Raw genomic sequence first — 25,536 nt, 5'->3', positions numbered from 1 at the left:
ACATATATATTATGCATACTATTATTATTTCTCTTTAAAAATCACACCCAAAGTATTAAGAACACACATTTCGAGAAATTACAAAAGTGAACCAATACAATGTATTTCCTAAGGAAGATAAAAGGAGTAAAACTTTGTAATCTATAAACAAAATCCTATCAATTAGTAAGTTTGTCTCTGTAAGATCTCACAAATCACTGCACTAAATTTGCTTAATTTTGTATTTTTGGGAAAGCTTTACACAGTTAGCAGCATGGTTTTAAGCTATTTTTCTTCCTTTTCGAATTCAGAGCCTCTAAATGATAGTCGTGGCCCTGAAAAGTAACCCAGTTTACCTCGAATTTATGTTTCTTTAAGCAAAGCTAGAGTCGTGAATCCGATAGTTATTTAAAGCCAAAGAAAGTGAAACGTCTGCAAGTATAATTAATAGATGAAAAGGCAAATAAGGAGTCGCTGAAATTATTAGCCGCGCAGCATTAAATCCGCAGACCTGAAAATGAGCGGCTAAAAGCCATAAATTTTTGAAAATAACAAGTTTTACTACTTTTCTTGCATTGAATCAACACTTTTAAATAAAACGAAGGAGAGAGCTTTATTACAATTTACAAATAATTAGAAAATACAAACAGCTACACTAGATAAAAATCATAAAAAACAATTAGTTCAAACAAACAATTTGATATGTTGAAATCAGTGGAATTTTAGTTTAAATTGATATAAAAAAAATATTTTTGCATTTTGCAAATAATAAAAACATTATATTATATACCTAATATAAATAAAACATATTTTTTCCACTAATTTCCAACATATTATGATCGTTTACATAAGGATTTATTACAGTAAAAATGCCACACATAGTAAGTAACCAGTTTCAATAAGATTCAGCAAAATTAATGCCTAAAGGTTGTCCAAAAAATCCGCAAAATTGTTTTTATTTTAGAATAAATACAATTGCGTTAGGGGTTAAGTTTCTGATAAACCCTGAAGAACAAAATCCACCAGGGCTTAAATCAATTGGTGAACAAAAACTGAAATTGATTGGGGTAAAAAAAAAACATTAAAATTGGTTTCTAATTAAATTTTTGGACCAGAAACTAAGTTAAAATTGAAACTATTTGGATAAAAACAATATCACATTTAACACAGAGGGATACATAACAATAGTATAACAAAACATAATATCTTATTTTCAGTAAAAATCAATTCAAAAGATGGCTTCATATTTTAGTAAATGAATATTTTTAAGTAATGCTACAGAAACTAATCTACCTACGAATTTTTAAATTAATTAAGTATTAAAAAAGTTAATAAATAGGATATTTGTGACATAGTAAAACCAATCAATTTTAACAATCTTGGTAAGAATTTGCATTGTTAGAAAACCGGACGATAACTTGAAATAACTCAGTGAAAAAACAGTAAACAATTGTGCATTAGGTTTATTTAAAAACATTCACAAAATCATTTTGGATTGATTCAGTTAAGGTTCTTTTTATCAGATCAAATATGTTTTTTTAATCTAAAATTTATTCTATCTGGTGCAATTTACGGTAATATGTTGCTATTGTTCTGAAAAAAAACATCTGCAAATATAGCGCCTTGCAAAAAACTAAGTCTTTTTAAGTATTGGCTATTCCAAACCATTAGTATTTATATGCCTTTTATGTCGGTTGAAAATGTGTGATTTTGGCTGCTATCAGTCTTTAATTAGTTTTTAAGAAAATAGGCGATTCCAACAACCTCTAACCGTGAACTGCACCAGATCCAATTGGTTTGCTGTTGAATATGGCAAAGTAATAGGTTTTAATTAAATTTTCACACCCATTACATAAAAAAAAACATTTGAAAGCATATTTTTGCGATGACTATTTATGCTATCAAATATGGCTGGCCTATCAATTGGAATAATGAAAGGATAATTGGTACGGAGGGAGCAATCATCTAAAAAAAACTATTTTGTCTTCAACTTTTTCCCCAATCAATATAAAATTTACTTTAGGGTATTGTATTTTTTCTTATCGATTACAGAAAATCATTAAGAAATACCCTTACTTGCAGAAAAGTAGGGGACAAAACAATTTCTGAAAAAAAAAATATTTTACGTTCTTTATTTTCTGAGATCAATTTTAATTCATGGTTTAGAAGCCTTAACAATGTCATGGTACTTTTGTCCCACTTTACCTTATAGATATTCCAACTGACAGGGGGTTGTTTATTATAGTACAGAATGGATCACAATATGAATATTTTGTATCTAGCTCATGAGTTGCCACACCGCAAATTCTACAGCCCAAGTCTTTTTTTTATGTTCATCTTGTGCCACGATTTGGTAGATCCTTCACCTAAAATTTAATTTTTGTATAGTGACAAAAAAGAGATATTATCATTTATTTCTCCTGTCATCCTGTATTATCCTTACTTAGTTTTACCATTTGAATCCAAGAAAATTTAATTAGAAGTTAATGATAGGGGGAGGCTAGATATACCACACTTTTCTGGGATCTTGCTGAGTCAAGTATCAACTGTTGGGAATATCAAAGGATGACTCCATGCAAAATTTGAGCCGGATCCGGCCAAAACCGGCCGTGAATTTTATGAAAAACCGGTTTTTTCCGGTTTTTAGGGGGTATCTGTAAATCGATTCAGCTGGAGCAAAACCGGTTAGAGGTACAAAAAATTTTACTTCACATGAAATTTAGCCAATGCAATTGCCTACAAAAATGTACTTCATCATCAACTTGATTGGACAACTCTTTCCCCTCCTAAATGTCCATTAAAGCCTCGGAAACGGCAAAAATCGCCAAAAATCACGCCTTCGGCGGCAAATAACGGCTAAACGGTCAGCCGGAGGCGAATGAAACATAAATAAAGAAATGTCTGCCTCAAAAAGTTGTTCAACATCAAAGAGATGCTTGAAGTCTCTAAAACGACTCCTTCCCCTCCTTTAAGGGGAAAAACTGAAAAAACGTGATTTTCAAAAGTATGCCCACTTCGTGGGTGTGGGGGGCACTGAACCCGTCACCCCAGGGTCACCAAATATAAAGTCTAGGCGGCCCACAATGCTGAATTTTCACCAAGTGAAAGTCTTGTGTCATTATCTTTTATGAGAAAAAAGTTATTAATTAATTAAAATGTCAAATTGTGATTTTTTGATGGATTTCTTTGATGAAATGACAGGCTGGTCAATTTTTAGGCCATTTTTTGCTGTTTTTGGCCCGCCACGCCCAAACGGTTTAAGATAATCTCACGGGACCTTTTGCCCGACCTAAGCCTGGTTATTTGTAAGGTCTAAGAAAAAAAAAATCCCGGATTGGATGAAGCACGACGTCGCTGCGTGCCGTCAAAAATCGCTGGTCGGCTCATTTTGCCCCCTCAAACCCTCACCTCGTGCCATTTTTCTGTGTAAAGATTATAATTATAATCTTTTGCGTAAGTCTGTTTTTTTTTTCCTAGACCTCACAAATAACCAGACTTAGGTTGGGCAAAAGGTCCCGTGAGATTATCTCAAACCGTTTGGGCGTGACGGCCCAAAAACCGCAAAAAATGGCCTAAAAATTGACCGGCCTGTCATTTCATCAAAGAAATCCATCAAAAAATCACAATTTGAAATTTTAATTAATTAATAACTTTTTTCTCATAAGAGATAATGACACAAGACTTTCACTTAGTGAAAATTCAGCATTGTGGGCCGCCTAGACTTTATATTTGGTGACCCTGGGGTGACGGGTTCAGTGCCCCCCACACCCACGAAGTGGGCATACTTTTGAAAATTACGTTTTTTCAGTTTTTCCCCTTAAAGGAGGGGAAGGAGTCGTTTTAGAGACTTCAAGCATCTCTTTGATTTTGAACAACTTTTTGAGGCAGACATTTCTTTATTTATGTTTCATTCGCCTCCGGCTGACCGTTTAGCCGTTATTTGCCGCCGAAGTCGTGATTTTTGGCGATTTTTGCCGTTTCCGAGGTTTTAATGGACATTTAGGAGGGGAAAGAGTTGTCCAATCAAGTTGATGATGAAGTACATTTTTGTAGGCAATTGCATTGGCTAAATTTCATGTGAAGTAAAATTTTTTGTACCTCTAACCGGTTTTGCTCCAGCTGAATCGATTTACAGATACCCCCTAAAAACCGGAAAAAAACGGTTTTTCATAAAATTCACGGCCGGTTTTGGCCGGATCCGGCTCAAATTTTGCATGGAGTCATCCTTTGATATTCCCAACGGTTGATACTTGACTCAGCAAGATCCCAGAAAAGTGTGGTATATCTAGGGGAGGCCCGTGGGAGGGGGAGAGCTGAGTCGGAGGAAATTCCTTAGCTAAAACCAATGCCAAGTAAAAGTTGCAATATTAAGGACGTGACTGGATGTCTATGGATACAATACATTTGGAAGTATCAATACGAATAACAAAGCAAAATTGCCACCATAAATATTTTTTTCTGTATGGTTTTGAAACCGATTAACATCCGCTGTATTAGAACTGGGGTCATACTGAAAAATGAAGTTTCGTTCAAAACGATGCTATAATAATATTACCTTATAAATTCTCACAATCCAATGTTCCGAAGTGTAGGCCTCTTCAAGTACGTCCAGCTCAAAATCTTTGTTTCCAATCACAACATTTCTTACGCGGTCATACCCAGAAGGCTTGCCTTAACAATTCAAAAATTATAATTGCATTCGTCGAGTAATAAAGAACATTACCACAATGTTATTATAGGAGAGGTCATGTAATTTTTATTCTAGAAGAAAGGAAAAAATGTGGGTATTGTCCCATCGTAACATCGCCTCTAAAGGGGCGTTTCGTCGTATTTTTCAGTAGCCTTTGATAGGTTATTTTAGGTTAGGTGATTGCTGCAGGGTTAGGCAATTGGCACTGCAGGGACAAGAAATAGGAGAAAGGCTACTGTGAAAATAAGACAAAACGCCCTTTTAGAGGTAATATCACGAAATATACCCGAAAATGTTTCCTTATTTAGAATAAAAGTGAACCCAATCTTCCCTCAAATTCTTGCAAGCTGCCCTGCCTCTAGTAGGATTTAAAGAGCTTTTAAAAAACTTCACTTCAATGGTCCTCGCTATAACAGACATGCATTTAACTTTCACTAAATATGTAATATATCATTACCTCCTTCAGTATAGACTTGTCCAAATCTGTAGTAGCACATCTTGTACATCAGACAATTCAGAAGGGTGGAGCTACCCTCTCCGTCCACCCTGAACTCCCCAGAAGGGGTGTAGTAGTCCTTCTCCTTGATGTGCTCGCCCTCCGGGGTGGAGCCACCGATACGGACCATCCACAAGAATTTGTTTATATCTAAAAATTTGAAGATATTAATGTGTTTTAGTTTGGCTAAATACAAGCAAACCTAGAATGGTATAACCCCATCGTCCTACGACCAGAAAAATGATAGAAAGTCAAATATAAGACTTGTATTTCTAAACAACGACATCTCAATATTACATATACTATGGTAAGACCATCTTAAATCTGCCCTATTGACGGAACCCTATATTTGAGTGAAGGGAAAATTCAAAATTCACTTCATTAGTAGGTACAGTAGAGTCATGCCATTTGACCTCAATTTTGATCTTTGAATAGCATTTGATAGTTTGCACAATACTTATACTAAAGAAAATCAAAACTACATAATCAGTAACATAAACGATGCTAGCTCCCCAATATGTCTCCTTGTTTGCAAATAAATAACTAAAATGCTTACCATCTGAAGAATAACCAGTAAGACCTCCAAAAATGACAAGTACATAGTCTACATCTAATTCTCTCATGATCTCATATGCCTTGTCCTCCGTGCTTGCCATAGCTTGTCCAACCCTAGGAATTAGAAATGTTTTTATTGTGTTTAATAATTTGAGTAGATACTGACCGTATAGGTCAGTTATGATTTGTCCTGTCTTAGTCATTGTGAATTAGCCCAATATAGACATTTTTATATATAACAGTATCTACTCTCCTCTTTGATTCAACGATTAGCGAGATCATTCGCTAAAGACAGACACACAGAAAGACACCCTGTTGCTTTAATATAATGATAAAATATCTTCTAGAGTTGTTCTACTAAGAGAAACTACCTAAATCCTGACAACCTATAACAATTAAGTCATTTTTAATCTCTATCTCGAAATACTTTAGTACATAGAATACATGTAATAGTATAGATGATAACCCAAATTACTGCTTGGCCTGGTCTTGGGGCCCTTTTACGTCTGCTGTCAAATTGCTTTCTCCTCTTTTGTAGTGACTTGGCTGTGTTAATATTCACGACACTATTGGCTAAAATCCAAAGGGTGGGGATTTACATTTTGTTATTTAACCCATTCCCCCCTCTATTGTTTTACTCTAATATATATAGAGTATCTTTATATGACTACCTTGATATATGTGTGTTATTCCACGTGTTGTTATCCACTATGACAGTTCGATTTGCCATGGCCGTTATCTGATACCCGTAATCCCACCATGACATTATCTAAAATATAGTTTTTACTTGCAGCTTTTTAAAACGCAAGATAATAAAAAAGTTTTGAACACGAACGAAGATTGATTAATCTTCTTTTTTTCTAATTCTATTATATTATTGAATTATTAATTTTATAGGTTTAAAAATAGGTAAAATTGGAAAATTATATTTTTTTCAAAGAATTTAAATGAAGACATCAAAATGGGATGACTGACCTTGGCGTCCTCTGGCGTATTTTCTCTCAACCACCAGTAGGCCTCACGGAAATCATCGAAAATAATTCTTCCACCGTCATTCGATCTAATCAAAATATTATAATGATGGCGATTCAAAAAAAAATACATGATAAAATTGCGTTTTTTTCTTGACATAATTCATTTAATCTACATTCGGTCTTATTGTAAATAAACTATTATACCTGGCAGACAATACAATACTGGGGGAGCTGTAGGCCTCACTGGTCACCCAGATACAATGCGTGGTGTAGGTGACCAGGAAGAAGGTCATCAGTACCACAAACAGGTAAGCTGTTCCTTGGTTCTGAGAATTGCTTGACTCCTGCAAAAAAGAAAATTCTAGATATTTTGACAAAAAAAGGCAAAAAATCATTACATTATTAATAGATGTACCTAGTAAAGAACTTTTTCAGGAGTTGAACAATAATATGTACACACATATTTTTTTAATTTGTACCTGTTTATATTTGCTCTGTTTGCCAGAAGTTTTGGGTTGACTTCCAGATCCATCCAAGTATCTGAAAAAGAAAAAAGTACAAATAAAATTGTCGTTGAGGATTTGCGCTTAAATTTAATGTTTGACAAGGAGGATTTTTTTGGATGGAGTGTGTGTGTGTGTGCTTAAACAGTATCTCATTTAATTTTTATTTATAATAAAATGAATGTATTTTCTAAACAAATCGGTACAAGTTTTGGTTTCCTAAATATGTAATCTTTTAACATATTTCTTAGGTAACTATATTTTGTAAAAATACGTTAAAATAATACCCCTTATTTATCAGGATGTAAAGGACAAACATGATGATAAAATCGTTTACAATCCTACACACCATTTTGACCATAATGATTTGATCCTTTAAAAACAACCTACCTCATATAAGTTGACAAGGAACTAGAGACAGCAATACCACCCAGGATACACATAACAGGGGCAAGAACCAGCATAAGCCTCACCATAACTCCAGCAAAGTAAACTGCAAACACTCCATACAGAATTATGAAGATGTTGTGATCTGTCAATCTAAACAAAAATATCAATTTAATTAGGTTAATAATGGAACAAATGAATATCTTAATTTACAACCGGTTTGATTTCTAATGAATTCAATTTCTAACAAAGCTTACTTGGAAAAGCAGTAGTAAAGGCCAGCAGGGAAGAGAAAGGTGAGAATCTGTAAGTCAAAATAGAAAGATGACCAGCTTGTGGGCTGATGTTCTGACACGCTGGCAATAATGGGAATATTGTTCTTGGCGTAGCTAGGGTCCAACAGCGAGTAAAATCTTCCAGTCCATGGGGCAACCTAACAAATTATATCTTATAAGCTTTATTAAAATAAATTCCAGCGTTCATCTATCTTAAAAATACATCAGTGTGTAATAAAATAATTTTCTTATATCTAAACGTTTCAAGTTACATGAATTTTCCTGTAAGAATAGTGTAAAATATTAGGTATAAATGTTGTCATTCTATAATTTCTAAAATTCTTTATTTTTTTGGATCAATCAGTTTAAACTTGACATTGAGATTTCTAAGACGAATATCCAGAATGTTTGAGGAAAAGAATATAATATATAGGATATGATTGTTTTCAGTTGACTTAATAGAAAATAAAAAATATGCTTGGACCATATTATTTCTTAGCAGAAGTTATTCCATTCCTTTATTTAAAACTAGCGGCTTCGCCCCTAGAGGCCTATAGGAGCACTTGAGGAGTGGAGAGTCGAATTTGATAACCCAATTTCTTATTTTAGATTTTAAAAGAAAAAGTAATTTTGTGGGGGGGTTGGGGGTGTCCCACCCCCCAAGAAAATAGTTATAAACATTCCCGGGACCTATGAGAAGCTACCCTGTTAAGAAGAACCCGATCGGTTCAGCGGTTAGCGAAATCCTTCGGTACAAACATACAGACAAACACACAGACAAACATCCTGTTACTTTATTATATTTTAAAAATAGCATAAAACATATCATCAACAAAATGCTGCTTATCTTGTATACCTAGTATTGTTAATCTATCGATTCTTATCTATATTAAATATGAATTAACATTCATAATAAATATGATGTGTATATACATACCTTTCCAGATAGGGTGAGAACACCAAGACCAATACCAATAATGCTGGCGATGATTATCACAAGACTCTTAAACAGGATGTTGAAGTTATCTGAGGTCATGTTCGCCCTAAAAGTATTTAGAAAGTTATTTTAAAGTCGTAGAAATAATTTGTCTAAATGTATGAAAATGGACGTAAATAAAAGTACACAAGTAATATGAATTATGATACTATTTAAATTGTCCGCTAAAAGAAATTTAAAAAAAAGGAATTGCTCACTTCGGGGCAAAAGATGTACTGTACAAATAAACTCTACTTATAGAATAGCAGCGCTATCTACAATGTTGTTTTACCTGAGATATTCAATAAATGAATAAATTTGACAGAGACCGAAAACTCCGAGGGCTAACATATGTTCGGATGTCTGAACTGGTTGAAATCCAACAAATGAGATCTAAAGAAAATCATATTAAAAAAAGAAAAAAACTGATATATAATGAATATTTGACAGAAGAAGAACTATTTTAACTTCAACATTTCAATAGTCTAATATTGTCATTACTTAAAAACAACGTATTATTATTTGCATTTAACAAAAACAGTATGATATATCAACACATATAAATTGGTATACATCCAGAGTTTTTCGTATCCTTTTTTACCAAACGATATAAATTATTTTTTAATTAATAAGGTCATAAGGGTTAAAATGTTTATACCTAGTGAAAAAAAGAACATATTAACTACATTGCCAGATGATTAAAAATTAGCTGTGCTACTTTAAATAAGTTGACCTGCATAGATAAAAGGGTACCAAGAGTATAAACAGTAGAATAAGCAACACAAACTCAATGAGAAAATTAAATAAGCTGACCTGCATAGATAAAAGGGTACCAAGTGTATACACAGTAGAGTAAGCAACATATACACAATGAGAAAATTAAATAAGCTGACCTGCATAGATAAAAGGGTACCAAGTGTATACACAGTAGAATAAGCAACATAAACTCAATGAGAAAATTAAATAAGCTGACCTGCATAGATAAAAGGGTACCAAGTGTATACACAGTAGAGTAAGCAACATAAACTCAATGAGAAAATTAAATAAGCTCACCTGCATAGATAAAAGGGTACCAAGTGTATACACAGTAGAGTAAGCAACATATACACAATGAGAAAATTAAATAAGCTGACCTGCATAGATAAAAGGGTACCAAGTGTATAAACAGTAGAATAAGCAACACAAACTCAATGAGAAAATTAAATAAGCTGACCTGCATAGATAAAAGGGTACCAAGTGTATACACAGTAGAATAAGCAACATAAACTCAATGAGAAAATTAAATAAGCTGACCTGCATAGATAAAAGGGTACCAAGTGTATACACAGTAGAGTAAGCAACATAAACTCAATGAGAAAATTAAATAAGCTCACCTGCATAGATAAAAGGGTACCAAGTGTATACACAGTAGAGTAAGCAACATTTACACAATGAGAAAATTAAATAAGCTGACCTGCATAGATAAAAGGGTACCAAGTGTATACACAGTAGAGTAAGCAACATAAACTCAATGAGAAAATTAAATAAGCTGACCTGCATAGATAAAAGGGTACCAAGTGTATACCCAGTAGAGTAAGCAACATAAACACAATGAGAAAATTAAATAAGCTGACCTGCATAGATAAAAGGGTACCAAGTGTATAAACAGTAGAATAAGCAACATAAACACAATGAGAAAATTAAATAAGCTGACCTGCATAGATAAAAGGGTACCAAGTGTATACACAGTAGAGTAAGCAACATAAACTCAATGAGAAAATTAAATAAGCTGACCTGCATAGATAAAAGGGTACCAAGTGTATACACAGTAGAGTAAGCAACATAAACACGATGAGAAAATCTTCCACAGATCATCAACACTAAACAAAAACATATAAATAGGCAACTTACAAGCTGGTTCTCCTTTACGGAGAATCTTCTCATAGTCTAGGGAGGTTTAAAAGTATTTTCCACCCCCCCCCCCCAAGAGAAAAAATATCGTCTATTTTTCTTCCTTTTTCTCTTTAAAACTTAAATTGAAATTGGGAGTCGTATACCCCCCTTCTCACAAGTGCCCCTACAAGTGTGTCCGCTAGTAGTTGAATAAGTTAAATACCTAATACATGAAGGGGTATCATATTTATGAGGAACACATAACCTCCCCATGAGCTAACCATGTAGAAGTAGGCCACAGCACACAAGGCAGACCAGTAAATATTTCCTAAAATAAAATTTAAATCAACAAGTACGAATGAATAAATGATAGCGAAGATTTTTACATGAAAAGTAAAAAAAAATCAGGAAGTAGAACAAGGCAATTTGAAGTGTAAATTACACTGGTACCCAAAGTTTTATAGAAATAATATCGATGGTTAAAAACTTTGAGTACTTGTACTATATCTTGATTTGTTGGTTCAAATTTGCTTATTTCAATCTTTCAATCAATAATTTCAATCAAAGCAGGGGTATTTTTGTTTATTAACTTTAGGTATTTACATATATTTAGCGTCCTTTGTCTTTTTCTTAAGATATTTGCCAAAAACTTAAGTTTAATAAGCATAAATAAGTGGGTAAATAACCAATTAAATACAAGGTCTGATGCCCTTTGGATAAAAGATTTATGCACAATACCTGTCTTTGACAGATTTGATCCACAAGTAGTAAGTGAAGACACAAGTAGTGTATAAAAGATTTATTAACAATACCTGTCTTGACAGAATTGATCTACAAGTAATAAGTGAACAACATACAAACGATTTATTAACAATACCTGTCTTGACAGATTTGATCTACAAGTAGTAAGTGAAGACACAAGTAGTGTATAAAAGATTTATTAACAATACCTGTCTTGACGGAATTGATCTACAAGTAATAAGTGAACAACATACAAACGATTTATTAACAATACCTGTCTTGACAGATTTGATCCACAAGTAGTAAGTGAAGACACAAGTAGTGTATAAAAGATTTATTAACAATACCTGTCTTGACAGAATTGATCTACAAGTAATAAGTGAACAACATACAAACGATTTATTAACAATACCTGTCTTGACAGATTTGATCTACAAGTAATAAGTGAACAACATACAAACGATTTATTAACAATACCTGTCTTGACAGATTTGATCCACAAGTAGTAAGTGAAGACACAAGTAGTGTATAAAAGATTTATTAACAATACCTGTCTTGACAGATTTGATCCACAAGTAGTAAGTGAACAACATACAAAAGATTTATGCACAATACCTGTCTTGACAGATTTGATCCACAAGTAGTAGGTGAACAACATACAAAAGATTGCAATTCCCTCATTGTCATAAGAGCCTGCTACTGATCTAAGAAAAATTACCAATAAAAATATTTTTAGTATAAAACAAAAACAAAACAAAAAATAGGTTTTGTATTAAGATTTTGTAATCATGATTCTGACAGAAACTAATTAGATCCTATAAAAGCTAAAAATTGATGTTTAGCTTCAAAAAAATATGTAAAAAGAAGCCAATATGAAAAAGTGTCTTAACTGCTAAAATATCTCTACGTCATTGCTCAGTATTTGATATCAATTTTTACCATTCAACTATTTAACATCAAATGCTTTGATAACTAATAATTTTACAATGAAATTTTGAAGAAATTAACACAAATTATTTGATTGTTATTTTATCGATATTAATTTCAATACAGCTTAAAACGTAAATGTTACTGAAAGATTTAAAAAATCTGTAAATGTAATTGTACCTTGAAATATATCCAGGTACAATGGCAATCATGCCAGCAGCGCAGAGACCCGCCCCGACACTGTGCAGCTCGCTGGTCAACAGGTAGGTCATTATGGCTGTCAGACTGGAGAAAAATGGCGCCAAAAATACACATACCTTGAAAAAAAGTTCATTTAAAGGTATGGTAAACCCAGTATATAATGTATATAAAGTTCAGCTATTAAGATGATGTCAAATGATTGTCCGTCTTACTTAAGTTTTTAACATATTAGAATTGAAATAAAAACAAATCCTTATGATATTTTTTATTTGTAGGTATTCCATATAAAATGAACTTGGTTTACAAGTAGGTATGATTTTTAGCTAAGTAATCAGAATGAAAATTATGCAACAATTTAAAATAAAAATAAATTTTTCGATTTTAGTTCAACTTACCTCTCTAACATCCAATGTAATATTGAGTGCATTGAGAACATGATAGATACAGCTAGCGGTCACCATGAGGCCAGGATAGATGGTGCCACCAATAATCCTGCCCAGCGGGTACCAGGCTCGGTCATCAAACCAGTTGTGGAATGAATAGAACCCGTTGTCCGCCAGGTATTTGGTCGTCCGGTAGTTGAAGTACGGGTCAAACTCATGGATAACAGATTCAAACCTAAATTAGGATTGACTTTAATGAAAACCATTTAAAGGTTGAAAATCCGTTAGGTATCTTTTACTACACTTCAGACAGTATCCTATTCCTCAAATATTAGAAATGAAATGGTTAATACACTAAACCTATTAAAAGAGGTATAAAATCTGTATGTATAGCAATTGAGAAAGGGTGTTCCTTTGCTGTTAGTCTATTCCCCTCCCCTCAATCAGTCAAAATCCTTAAGCCTAATATACAAATGAAGATAAATCAATGTACACCCTAAATTACAGATGGAAAAGTTTAACCCATGATAGTTTGTACCAATCAATCAATATTTGATGAAAGTCCCGTGAGAGAATGTGTATATCGAACTTTAGGCACCAGTGTAATTTACCATCCAGTATCCCATTCATGTCTTTAACTAATAAATTCTGCCCAATGTTGCTTTAAAAATGTAGTCGAATTGGTAGAAAAGATTATTTTCTGCCACATATTCTAAACAATTCAATCAAAGGTTTACAAAATACTGGTTTAATGTCGTTTGAAAATATATTTTACCGAAGTACAGAGAAAAGCCTGGTAGAGAAGGCCAGAACAGCAGCAATGCTCAGAATTGACAGTTTCAACAAGGACTCCTGAGCAACACGCAAAAATGGATAGTTTATGATAGAAATCTTAATCGAAAGTAAATGAATTGCTATTGAATTAGAGAATATTGACTCGTAGTAATGAGTGTTGAGTGTAAATTGAGAACAACGAATATAACTAATTATAAATGAAGACTCAACTCGAATGAAATTAAGTAGTTTATTATGCACTAGCGGATACGCTCCTAGTATCTAGAAGCTCTGTATTCGAAGGAGTAAGAAAGAAGGAAAAAAACATAAAACCATCCATGGACTAATAAGACGCTTTCAAAAAATGAAGAACTCAATCGGTTCAGTAGTTTTTGATATCTTAAGCCACACACAAAAAAAAACTTCTTACTTTATATTGTAGGATAGAATTCCTGTTTTCTTAGGGGGGGGGGGGGGGCGTAATGACATCTAAACTTAAACAGTGAGCAAAATGGTCTAAATATTGAGCTAGATTCTTAAAACTTTGTAGGTACATAAGCCTAATCCTATAGGTACTACATCTAAATAAATTTTTTTTTAAATTTTGTTCTTGTTAATTAAGGTTAAGGTTATTAATTATCCACTTTCCTGTTTCTCTGCACTGAAGCGCCCGAACACGGGCACCAACCAGCCAACCATTTTTTATTCACTGAAAATAAGGCATAAAAAATATCAAGGTTTATAGATAAGCTGGAATAGGGACAAGTTTCCTAAAAACAAAACAAGTTAAAATCGGATCTTTTCTAAAACTTTTGTCTTTTGAAAGCTACTTGCCCCTATCCCAATATATGAGGTTTCTTACTGTAGAATTTTCAATTCTTATATTAAGCTATAATAGAGAATTAACAATGGTAATATATACGTATTCTGAAAAAGAAATTATGAGAAAATTTAAATAATGATAGAAAGAAACAAGAAATAAAAATTTGCCATTAATTAAATTTTTTTTTTCTTGTAAACAATATCCTTCAATAATCTTTCAAACAGTGATAATTGAAAGACGATATTGACTCTTAATTTTTTCTCAGAATACTTGAACAAAACCAGTTGCCCTTTATTTTTATTTAACAGGGAAAACATTTTAAGCTTTTTTTTTAAATCACAGATATAATTTCTAGAAGACATAAATGTAATATTTTATTCATAGAGAATGGTAAAATATTAGATGTTAAAGAGAATATTATGAAAATAATTTTGAGCTTTCAAACTAGGCGATGAAACTTTGGTATATAATGTAATTAAAACTTGATGTTACATTAAAACATAATCAACCAATTAGGTGTAGATCGTTGGCCGCATTTTTTACGTTTCACCATTTCGATATCTTGCTTTTAAAAAATAATAGGACTAGATAAACATTTGAGCTGTGTGTGTGTCCTGCTACAAAATCTCTGTGACCATTCCGGCTGCAATTGTGTTTCCGCCAACTCGCACCATAAATCTTCCAAGTTCACGGTTGTCCTGTATTATATTTAGTGTCATTTTTCACCGCTAGATGTCTATATTTAAAAATCAAAATAACTAAAAAAACAAGTTTATTGATTGGAAGATATATCTATTTGAAGATTTAGCTATTAGAACCTTTACATAATATTTATCAATAAATTGGGATATCATTTAAAAGTCTCACTATCGAACCTTTTCAAAAAGAATAAATATTATAATTTTAAATATGAAGAGTCCTATACAGAACTGTGCTAACATTGTTAGTAGGGTGCGCAGCGCATCAATAGCCAGGACTAGTCGTGCTGTAGCCTTGCTAAGTTATGGACATGATCAGTCACTGAAAAGCTCCATGAATAGTCAAGATGATAAGAACCGTAATTCATGAAAACATGGTTGGATCTAGCCTTAGTCCTGGAAGGTTGATCCTTTATATTTGAAGCTGTTTATACAAACAGCATTTGTTAAATCAAACTACTTTAAATCAAACTAAGCCATCTAGTTTGTCGTACATCCGTGTAAATCAAATTTTGTATAAGGGGGGGGGGGGGGGGTACTTAGAAGTGTTTTTTTTCGGTACAGTGCAGTTATGCAGCTCTTAGTTTAACAGACAAAAGATGTACAATCAAAAAGTTGTTTATCTGTCACTTTTGGGCTATAGACTCCGTTATTTCTTAGTCTTTTAAGATTACTCTGAGTTAATATGACTTATTTAACTGCATAAGAACTTATTGAACTGACACTTTCCTTGTAAGTTTCGACAGGGATAGGCTTCGACACCGTAATATCAACCATAGCGGAGCTATTACCAGTCAAAAACCTGGGCTTGTTCTTCAGAACCTCTCCTGTACTCTTGTTCAGTGTTGAGACAAGTTTAGAGATAGTTGCCTGTTCAGAAACACACCCATAGTGGAGAATGATCGGGTAACCCTTGGTAATGGGCACCTCTGTACCAAATATTACTATGCGGGCCTGAAAAAAAAGAATTCTAAGTAAAAAGGGGTTTGTATGTTACTATTTGTTGTCAGATAATGTATCAATTCTCAGTCAGCTGTTGTTATCAACAAAGAAAATACTACAATCATTAATACAAGGTAAAACGTTTTCCGAGATTTCTAACTCCAGACAAAAAAAATAATACTTGATATTATAGGATAAATATATATTAAATATATTCTGGGATACGATTATAACAAGGAAAAACTTACTCTAATCTTTGAGGTTACAGGTATGGGAGCCGAAGGATCACAGAGCACTTGACCGGAGGCCAGGAGGCTCTGGTCAGGCCCTGACAGGCTCAGGGTCACGTGATCTCCTGCATAGCCTATTTGACCGTCCATGCCCTCAACCAACACGGTCTTTACTACACAGACCTAAAATATCAAGCATGCATTTCTATGTATGATTGTTTTTAAAATATATATGTGTTTTTGTGATTCCAATTTTTTTTGTGTTTAGAAAAGAAGCTTTTATATTAACTAAACTTTCAATAAACATAGTGCAATAAAATCTTGCAGTCATTATAAATCTTGATGTTAAAAATACGAATTTATCACTAGAGCTTACCTCGTTGATGGGAGAACATAGCAATCTATCCTCCTTGATAATACAGCCAGACTCCACCCTTCCTATTACACTCACACCGGATTGGCCCTTGAACACGTCAGAAACAGACATTCTGAAAAATAAACATATACTTAACAAGAGTTACCTAGCTTATATAAAAACAATGGAATTATTACTAAAATCACTTTAAGTGCAATTGAAATTGTTATATAAAATACCTTAAGAAAAAGGTTACCTAAATGGTTTTTCTATAGCTCTTTCTGGTGTTTTCATGGTATCAATGGCCTGAATGAGGGAAGGTCCTTTGTACCAGCTTATCAATTCTTCTGTGTTACTCTTCTCAGTTAGATTTTCTCCTGTCAAGCCACTAAAAAAAAGGCCATGAACATTACGATATTAAAAATCAAGAGGTTCTGAAAACTCCAGTTGAAATGATATTTAAATTAATATAGACAAACATACTGCCTCTTCCATAAAGATAAATTAAATCAAATGTGATGTTAAGTTAGGTGCATAAACATTCAGATTTAAGATTAGAGCTCCTTGCAAAAACTAAAAAATGCATGGGTTTGGAAAAAAAAGAGTGGGGGGGGGGGGGGAGGTGTGATTATATTTACAATTATGGAATCATAAAATTAATTTTTCAAAGAATAAGATAAAGCTTCAGAACTCGGCTTACAAAGCATTTTATTAGTATTTAACTGGCTCATATTTAGGATCTTCGTTTGCCATTACCTGCATGGAACATAGTTAAGATCCTTCTCTCTGAAACCAGCTTGTTTGGTTAGGAAAGCATTCAACTTCACTCTAATATCTTCAAACCTATTCTTGTCCCAATTGACCGTGTCCAGCTTGTTGACCGCTATGACCAGCTGAGAGATGCCCAATGACCTCACTAGCAAGGCATGCTCTCTTGTCTAGTAAATATCCTTATGATCAATAAAACACAAGCAAGGGACTCAGTTTAACACCCTCCAAAAACTTAATTTATGCTTGCAACCATTTTTTTCACCGTTTAACATTGTAACGATTAGATGAATTAAATTTTTTTTTTTAATTTGCGAGCTTCGCTATTAAGTAGGTATTTTAATAATGTTATCAATATTGTTTGCATGTCATATAAGAATAATTTCCTGTCCGCCAGATTCAAATCCAGCCTCAAATTCTCCTGTAGTTGAATTAACAACTAGTACAGCCACGTCCGCCTGATAGGCTCCACTTATCATGTTTGGGATAAAGTCTTTGTGGCCAGGAGCATCTGAAAACATACAAAAAATTATAACAGTTCAAAAAATTCTAAACATATGCTGTTTTTTCACGATTATATTGTTTCTTCTGCTAAATAATAAGCTTAAACCATCCAATTAAGATTTAATAAAAGTACCCAATTTTTTTTATGACAACGAATTGGAGATTAGGTTTGAAGAACTTTGGGTACTACTGTAATTTCTCTACCTCACAGTTTAAGGATAAAAACACAAATTCTTGTAAAATAAAATTTAAAGTATTCATTATTTTCCATATTTAACAATGTTGATTTATTACTAACAAATGCCATAACAATTTTTTTTATATTATATCGTTATAAACTTACCTAGTAAAGTGATAATTCTATGCTCTGTTTCAAATTTATTTGTTCCTACATCCATTGTAATTCCTCTGTTGTATGATTCATTTTAACAAAGTTAAAAGGGACACTCACTTATTTAAAAAATCAACTTTCTTTTTTACAGAGATTTAGATTTTTCTTCTGGGTTTAATATTGTACATATAAGAATTTCTATTTCGGAAGGATTTATGTTTCAACTTTAAAATGAATTGCCTATTTCTTTCTTCATCAGTTTCATCAAGTACCCAAGCATACATAAAACTCTGTTTTCCAACCTTTTTGGATTCCTAAAATAATAAAAACTTTTAACTTCAGGAAGTCTAAAAATGAACCGCTAAAACTAAAAAAAGTATTATTTTACTAACCTTTTCATATTTGTGCATAATTTTCTGAGAGACATTTCCAAGTTTGAAAAGAAGGTGTCCCATGAGAGTGCTTTTTCCACTGTCAACATGACCTTAAAATGAAAACAAGGATTACAGCACTGAGAAGGAACGCACTAAGATAAAATCAGGGAGATGTTTTTTTTGCAAGGTGGAGGGGGTTACAAAGAAAACTTTTCAGCCAATTTAGGTAATGATGAACAGTTTTCTGTTAGAGAGACAAAATGCATGTCAATTAATGTTAAGTAGTAAACATAAGTTTTATATTTGATTGATTACCTACAACCACAAGATTGAGAACTTCTTTCTTTTCTCCTCTGTCAGTTTTAAACTTCTCAGAAACATCTATCTTTTCCTTTCTCATTACAACCTAAATATAAACAATTTAAAACTATCACACATCTCAGAAATGAACAAACGCATAAAACACAACTTATGCTACTTTTATATAGTAAGTTGTAGCAGACAATTTTATCTGACTTATTTTGTTTTCTGTTAATAAAGACGTGCCTGCTTCAAGGGTGTTGACAAGACCGCATCCTGGAGCAGCTTTGCCCCACCTGAAGGTGACCCTGCTCTACTTGATCTATCCTAAAATATATTTACAATATTCAATATAGTTGAAATTTAGTATCATAGGTAGGTAACTAACTAGGTAATAAGTTTTGCTTATAATAGTTGCACAAAAAAAAATAAAAATGAACAATTTCAAGTAAACAAATATCGAATATCTTGAATTTTACCAGCAAAAAAACACGACCGACCTTTTTACAAATTAAGCTTGAAAGTTTGTTTTAATGTTTGAGTAGGTGGATTTTAAATTTCTTTTTCTTATTAAGATTTTATACCTACCTTATAATTGGGAAAAATAAAAAAAATTAAAAATTATCAATACCTGAACAGCCAGAGATTCAACTTTAGGCATAGGTGAATTCGATCTTGATCTTTTGGGATCCTAAAGAGTAAAAAGGTAAGCATTACATTTTTTTAGAAGCAGATAGGTTAATACCTAAGCATTATAGTAGTTAATAGATTAGCTTTTTTCAAACTAATTCAGTTGGTGTTAACAGCTAATAAAAGAATAAAAATAATCCACTTTCCCATTTTAAAAGAGCTACTTTATAATTGATTTACAAACCTGTTTAATATGTAGAGGAATTGATTTACTAGCATCCGTTGTAGAAGGTGTTCCCAGCTTGCTTTTGGTATCTATTGTTTGCGTAGTTGTAAATCCTGTTTCAAAACCATATTTTTAATATGAAATGCGCGAATAGTGTTTTGTTTAAATCTTTGGTCTTTGCTAGATTATTCTATTTACCATTATTTAAAAATAAAAGGATAAACCTTCTATATTATTTACCTACAGATATTCGGTAAAAAGCAACTTGTGAAAATATAGGTATTTAATAATTCTTGTAAACTTAAAATTAATTTCTTAGTAATTAATTGAAAATATGATTTCCTATGGCCGTTGGGGTTGAAACAGGTTTAACAATGGAAGGAGAAATAACAGATTCTGACTTGGGAAGTGAAGGCATCTAAAATAATAAATTTAAAAACTTATCAGTTTGAATCTATTTACAAATTTAGCTATTTTCAAAAAACTGTAAATGGTTAGGTATGATACATGTTTAATTTTTTTCCAGGAGTTTTTTTATTTTAAAATTTTGGTTTATAAAAACAAGTATCTGAAACTAATGAAGGTTAATATTAAACCACTAACCTTGACAACAGGTTGAATTTGCAATGTATTTGGAGGATTTTTACTAGAAGACCCTTGACCTCTATCCAGTAAGAGGGCCAGAGCCTTTTCTGCATCGAAATTGTTCACAACCAAGTATTCCTAAATTTAATAATCTCTTTAAAAATACACAACCTAATTTTTTTTTGAATACCTATATGTAGGTAGGTATTTCTTTTTTTAAAATTTCCTAAATAACAAAAATACTCTTAAGGCAAACATCAAACAAACCTTGACAAGATTTTCTGAAATAGTATCACCCACAATATTCTGAATATAGTCCAAACCATTGTTTAGTTTCATTTGATCTTCAAGACCAAGGCCGCTTGTATCGTAGCCAGAGTCCTGTCTACGCAAAGATTGGGCTCCCCCAATCGGCATTGGACGATCACCACCACCGATAGCTCCCCTCTCTGGAGGTGGTCCTACAAAGAACAAAAAAGTAATAAATCATTAACTTAATTTACATAATCAGTAAATAAAACCATAATTGATTTATATGGAATTTTGTTTGGTTATTATAAAGCATAATAATAATCTGTTTTCTGTAATTGTAATCAACAATCAAATATTACCTTACTAAAGAATTTCAGAAGTTGAATTGCCAAGAGGCAAGACAGTTTTCGAATAGATAAAATAATATTTATTAAATTGCTATTCTAAACATAGCAAAGGTTAAAAAACAAGATTGAATATTACATAACACAAAAAAGGAAATGTTGATATTTACCAGTATCAATATCCATTTGAAATCCTGGTCCTTGGGGGGCAGACCCAATCTCTAGATCCATCTCAAATTCTGCCTGTTCAGCAGGTATACCACTGGCAGAGGTGATCTGGGTGAGAAAGGATGAAACTTTGGGTGTGTGACCGCCCTGGTTGCGGTTATACATGTACTGCTCCTCCACACTTTTGGACAGGCCGTCCTAAAACAACAATAATAAATTAAGCCTTGATCTATCTTAAAATTAACCTTTCTTACAAACAATAGAAGATGTCTAACTGAGTTAATTGTCTTTGATAGCATTATACCGCGCGTTTTATTTAAATTCTCTTAAGCTCCTAGAGAATCAACTGACTGATAGTTGGCCTAGTTATCCAGACCTCTTACTAGTAAGACCCTACTTAGGTTCCTAAGAGTATGCAAACAATAAACAATAAAAAACAATAAATATAATATCTCAAAACTAAATAATATGCTGGATTTGTGATAAATGATATAAACGAGAAAAATTACCTAGGGTTTAATATTCAAAATAACTGGTTATCAATAAAAAAAAAACATGATAAGTAATAAGTATACCTCGTAAGAAGTGCCATATGAGGAGCCGTAACTGTAATTTTCATCGTCAGAATATTCGTCTGCGGCGTTTTGATAAAATCTATGTCGAGACATTTTGTGTCTGTAAAAGAATTAAATTAAGAAAACAGCTAGGTAGGTTTTGATTGGGTATGGTCCTTGAAATAGTTTTTATGTCTAGTTATATACAGGGTGAGTCAGAAAAAAACTGAGTTTTCCGATTTTCTGATACAACCAGTAGGAATATGGAAAAAACAATTATAGGTTCTTGTTCTCTATAAATATATACATTAAACTTAGAAAAGGTGTTTTTGAATATCTCTAAAAACAACGGCGCTTTTTAGAGCATAAAGATTTCAAAAAGTCTGTGTGATGACTTTTTCGGCCTTTATTTTGTACTTTTTAGGTAGATTTATTTATAATAAAAAATGTCTACCATTCTAAAAAGATAAACAAACATATTTTTTGATTATTAAAATTTTTATTCAACAGATTGTAAATATTTAAAACCTTAAAAATACAATTTATTTAAATCAAATTATCACATTATTAATCAAACGTTTTGTAATCTATAGTTAAGATTTAATACCCAATGACTGGAAAACCAGCTCATGACCACAAAAATTTCATCTTGTTACCTAAATTCCTCCTCCTCCCCCTGAATTTCCTCTATATTTGGTGCAAGACTGGATTTAATCTCCAAAATCTCCGCCCCCTTTTGACAAATTATACTTGTGTGTTATAATCCATCATAATAACTTCATTTAAATAGGGTAGGTTTTCTAAAAGGCATTTTTATTTTAAAAATTCAAACCTTGATAACTTTTTTATCTTAGGAGATTTTTTTGTCAAATAAAAAGTTTTTTTTTCTTTTTACTATAAGCTACATTATAAAAGAAGATTCTTTTAAACCACATGCATCACAATCAAGAAATATGAAAAAATGACAAATTGCAGTATTCTATAAATGCTTTTGTGAGGTGCCAAAAAGCATTTCACCTTTAAAACTCGTTAAAGTACTTTTCTTAGACCTTTTTCTAAATAAATATTGAAATTTAACCCTGTATATTTATCTGTATTCCCTTCCCTTTAATTAAGGTTTAACTTTAACATACAATTGTAAGGTTTATTTATGTTGGTGCTGAAAATCTCAGAAATAGACTGGTCGATTAGGTAAATGCTTATATTTAGTGAAGTCTTATATATTTCCTGTTGTGGTTTTATATGCAATTAATGTTCTTGCTCTCTATATTAATTTTCCTCAATGAATGGAGTGCAACCGCTTTTTTATATTAAAAATGATGTCCTTTACAAAAGTTAAATAAACTTTTATAAATCGCCTAATTTCTTGAATTACTACTTTTACAAACATTTCATGTAATTTAAATGTCTTGTATCCCCGGCCATAAATTAAATGAGTTATTTAAGCAAACAAAATTTAGCATAAATGGATATTTAATACCTTGGGATTTAAATATCCATTTATGCTAAATTTTGTTTGCTTAAATAACATTCTATTGCAACAAAAAGGTGATGTTAGCAAATAATTTCTTGAATAAAATCATAAAACGTTTTTTCATTTAATTTTCATTTTTTTCACTGTTGTGTTTTTATTTGACATTAAAAATAAAAATCATAAAAAATCTTCCAAATCAAAGAGAAAAAATCTTTGAATTATTGGTCAATTTAAGTTCAAAGATTTTTTTATTGTAAAAAGTTAATTTTTTAAAAATATTTTAGAAAAAAAATCTTCTAACAAAAAAAAATTATCATAATCCAAGATGGCGTCAATACATGTAAAATAATATTTTCAAAACAAAATATTAAAACTTGAATATCTTTTTTCACAGATTGAATTTCAAAAATCGGTCTGACAATTTTTCCAAAGTCAGTATGATCTATCGAATGAAAAAGGTTTGAAACTGATAGAACATTTCTTTATACTAAAACATATTTTTTCTCCCGTTTTTTCCCACACTTCCAAAAAATGAAATTCAATGAAAATTAAATGGTTCCCACACTAAAAAAAAGTTCCCACGGGTCCTAAAAATGAAATTAAATGAAAAACATATGTATCACTTAAATGAAAATTAAATGGTTCCCACGCTCAAAAAATTTTCCCACGCTTGACATTCTTGAAAAAACCTAATTAATTGAATATTAAACAAACTGAATATCGCGTTTTTTGCAATGGAATCAGTGGCGTGCGAACCGAAGGGGGCGTTTGGGGCAATCGCCCCCCCCTAGCGACCAAAACGCCCCCCCCTGCTTCCCCCTAGCGACCGCCCCCCCTGCCCCCCCCTAAATGTTGAAAAATGCCCCGTTTTGCCCCCCCCTGGTAAATAAAAATGCCCCTTTTTGCCCCCTACCCTACAAAAAGCAAAACTCTCCCAATTTCCAAAAAAAAAGATCAAGAAATACTCAACAAAAAAATTTTTTGGCGCTTCGCGCCAAACAGACAGTTACTATTCATTTAACCTTAATAGGAAGTATCTTTTTTTGTATAATATAAACTTTTTACCAAAGAAATTTTGTACATCCCAAATGATGATACACAAAATTACCCCTTATATAGATTACAATTAGTGGATGAAACGTATGGAAACTCAACTTAATTAACCAACCAATCAATATTCCATTTAAGTCCCAAAAGATGTTTAGCTAACGTAAGAAAATGTTTATATGAAATATTGGGGACTAGTGTAATAAATAGCCCAAAACACCTTCCCTCCTTCCTGCATATTTGAAGAAAAAAATTCGCGCTTCGCGCCCTTCCAATTGGTTTCTGCTTTTTATCACATTGTATAAAAACATTTGTAAATATCAAATATTTAATCAAAAAGTTATTTAAATAAAAATGAAACAGCGTTGATATTTATCTAAGCCTTTTTTTCAACATTGTATGTCTGTCTAAATTAATAACTATATATGATGTCATATGATGTTCAGGATAAGTTTATAATTTTTTTGTGTACATACCCTTACAAAAAGACATGTTTTTTTTATGGCAATTTTCATTAAAGAACCTTAAAACTAACTACACTCTTTATTCCTAACTTGTTAAAATACGTCACTCTTGTTGTAGTTAATTGATTTTAGTTCAAAGAGAAAATAAATATTTTTCGGTGTGCTTTGCACACTGCCCTAATAAATCCTTGAAAACACCACTTCATGAAAAATTGACATATTGTTAAATTGCCATTTGAAGAGGGTAGGATATTTTGATATAACTTTTTATCTTCTCTATAATAACTATGGCTGTCAGTTTGTAATGCTAATGGGGAAATGTAATTTTCTTAACTGCAATTAAAGATAGAAGGCTAAAACTTAATGTTAACACTCCCAACATTATGGAGAATAATTAAATATTATAAATTTCTGGAGGTCGGACTGCTTTTTAGGACGTTTTTGGCAATTTTGTATCTTTCACAATTCCCCCATTGTTTGGTCCAATTCACAAAATTTTTGTAGCTAAGGGTATCAAAATCAAATTTCGGGTATAGTCCTTTTCGTGACATTGCCTCTTAATTTCTTCATATTTTCACAGTAGCTTTTCCCCTATTTATAGCCCCTGTGGGGCCAATTGCCTAACCCTGCGGGAAAATCACCTAACCTAACTTAACCTATAATAAACTATTAAAAGCTACTATGAAAATACGACGAAATGCCCCTTAAGAGGCGTTGCCACAAAGGAGACTATA

General features: G+C 32.3%; 2 protein-coding genes across 45 annotated transcripts; both read right to left on the bottom strand.

The window, feature by feature from the left end:
- Positions 1-535: 535 nt before the first annotated feature.
- On the bottom strand, positions 536-14,488 carry Stt3A (catalytic subunit 3A of the oligosaccharyltransferase complex). Of its 42 annotated transcripts, none has more exons than XR_013877381.1 (22): positions 14,385-14,488; positions 13,735-13,814; positions 12,972-13,194; positions 12,556-12,692; positions 12,064-12,152; positions 10,931-11,035; positions 10,609-10,694; positions 9,128-9,228; positions 8,797-8,902; positions 7,842-8,017; positions 7,588-7,737; positions 7,174-7,234; positions 6,899-7,038; positions 6,696-6,780; positions 6,392-6,489; positions 5,722-5,834; positions 5,127-5,315; positions 4,535-4,650; positions 2,185-2,345; positions 1,744-1,944; positions 1,131-1,538; positions 536-900 (listed from the first exon to the last, which is right to left on the bottom strand). XR_013877381.1 is itself a non-coding variant. In XM_080153020.1 (19 exons), exons 1-19 carry the CDS (start codon positions 14,430-14,432, stop codon positions 2,313-2,315), a joined length of 2,136 nt encoding a protein of 711 aa, XP_080009146.1. In that variant the 5' UTR covers positions 14,433-14,488; the 3' UTR covers positions 2,180-2,312. The 42 variants fall into 42 exon arrangements, 1 of the variants encoding a protein (XP_080009146.1); XR_013877373.1 differs by having other exon boundaries at positions 1,131-1,572; positions 1,744-1,895; XR_013877372.1 differs by having other exon boundaries at positions 1,744-1,895.
- Positions 14,489-14,600: 112 nt separating this feature from the next.
- HBS1 (translation elongation factor EF-1alpha (GTPase) HBS1) lies at positions 14,601-21,982 on the bottom strand. Of its 3 annotated transcripts, none has more exons than XR_013877369.1 (20): positions 21,839-21,982; positions 21,266-21,461; positions 20,767-20,960; positions 20,518-20,637; positions 20,259-20,332; positions 19,933-20,029; positions 19,690-19,749; positions 19,305-19,385; positions 19,074-19,164; positions 18,777-18,868; positions 18,625-18,698; positions 18,397-18,461; positions 17,938-18,060; positions 17,538-17,721; positions 17,038-17,169; positions 16,803-16,914; positions 16,445-16,609; positions 15,986-16,208; positions 14,827-15,256; positions 14,601-14,660 (listed from the first exon to the last, which is right to left on the bottom strand). XR_013877369.1 is itself a non-coding variant. In XM_080153018.1 (19 exons), the coding sequence occupies exons 1-19, from the start codon at positions 21,929-21,931 to the stop codon at positions 15,174-15,176; spliced, it is 2,259 nt and encodes a 752-aa protein (XP_080009144.1). In that variant the 5' UTR covers positions 21,932-21,982; the 3' UTR covers positions 14,601-15,173. The 3 variants fall into 3 exon arrangements, 1 of the variants encoding a protein (XP_080009144.1); XR_013877370.1 differs by having other exon boundaries at positions 14,838-15,256; XM_080153018.1 differs by having other exon boundaries at positions 14,601-15,256.
- Between the last annotated feature and the right edge of the window lie 3,554 nt (positions 21,983-25,536).

Source organism: Acartia tonsa, chromosome 3 (assembly GCF_053477335.1).
Source record: "Acartia tonsa isolate MP-2025a chromosome 3, ASM5347733v1, whole genome shotgun sequence".
NCBI lineage: Eukaryota > Metazoa > Arthropoda > Copepoda > Calanoida > Acartiidae > Acartia > Acartia tonsa.
Note: the sequence above shows the minus strand (reverse complement) of the source record. Positions and strands in the feature narration are given on the sequence as shown.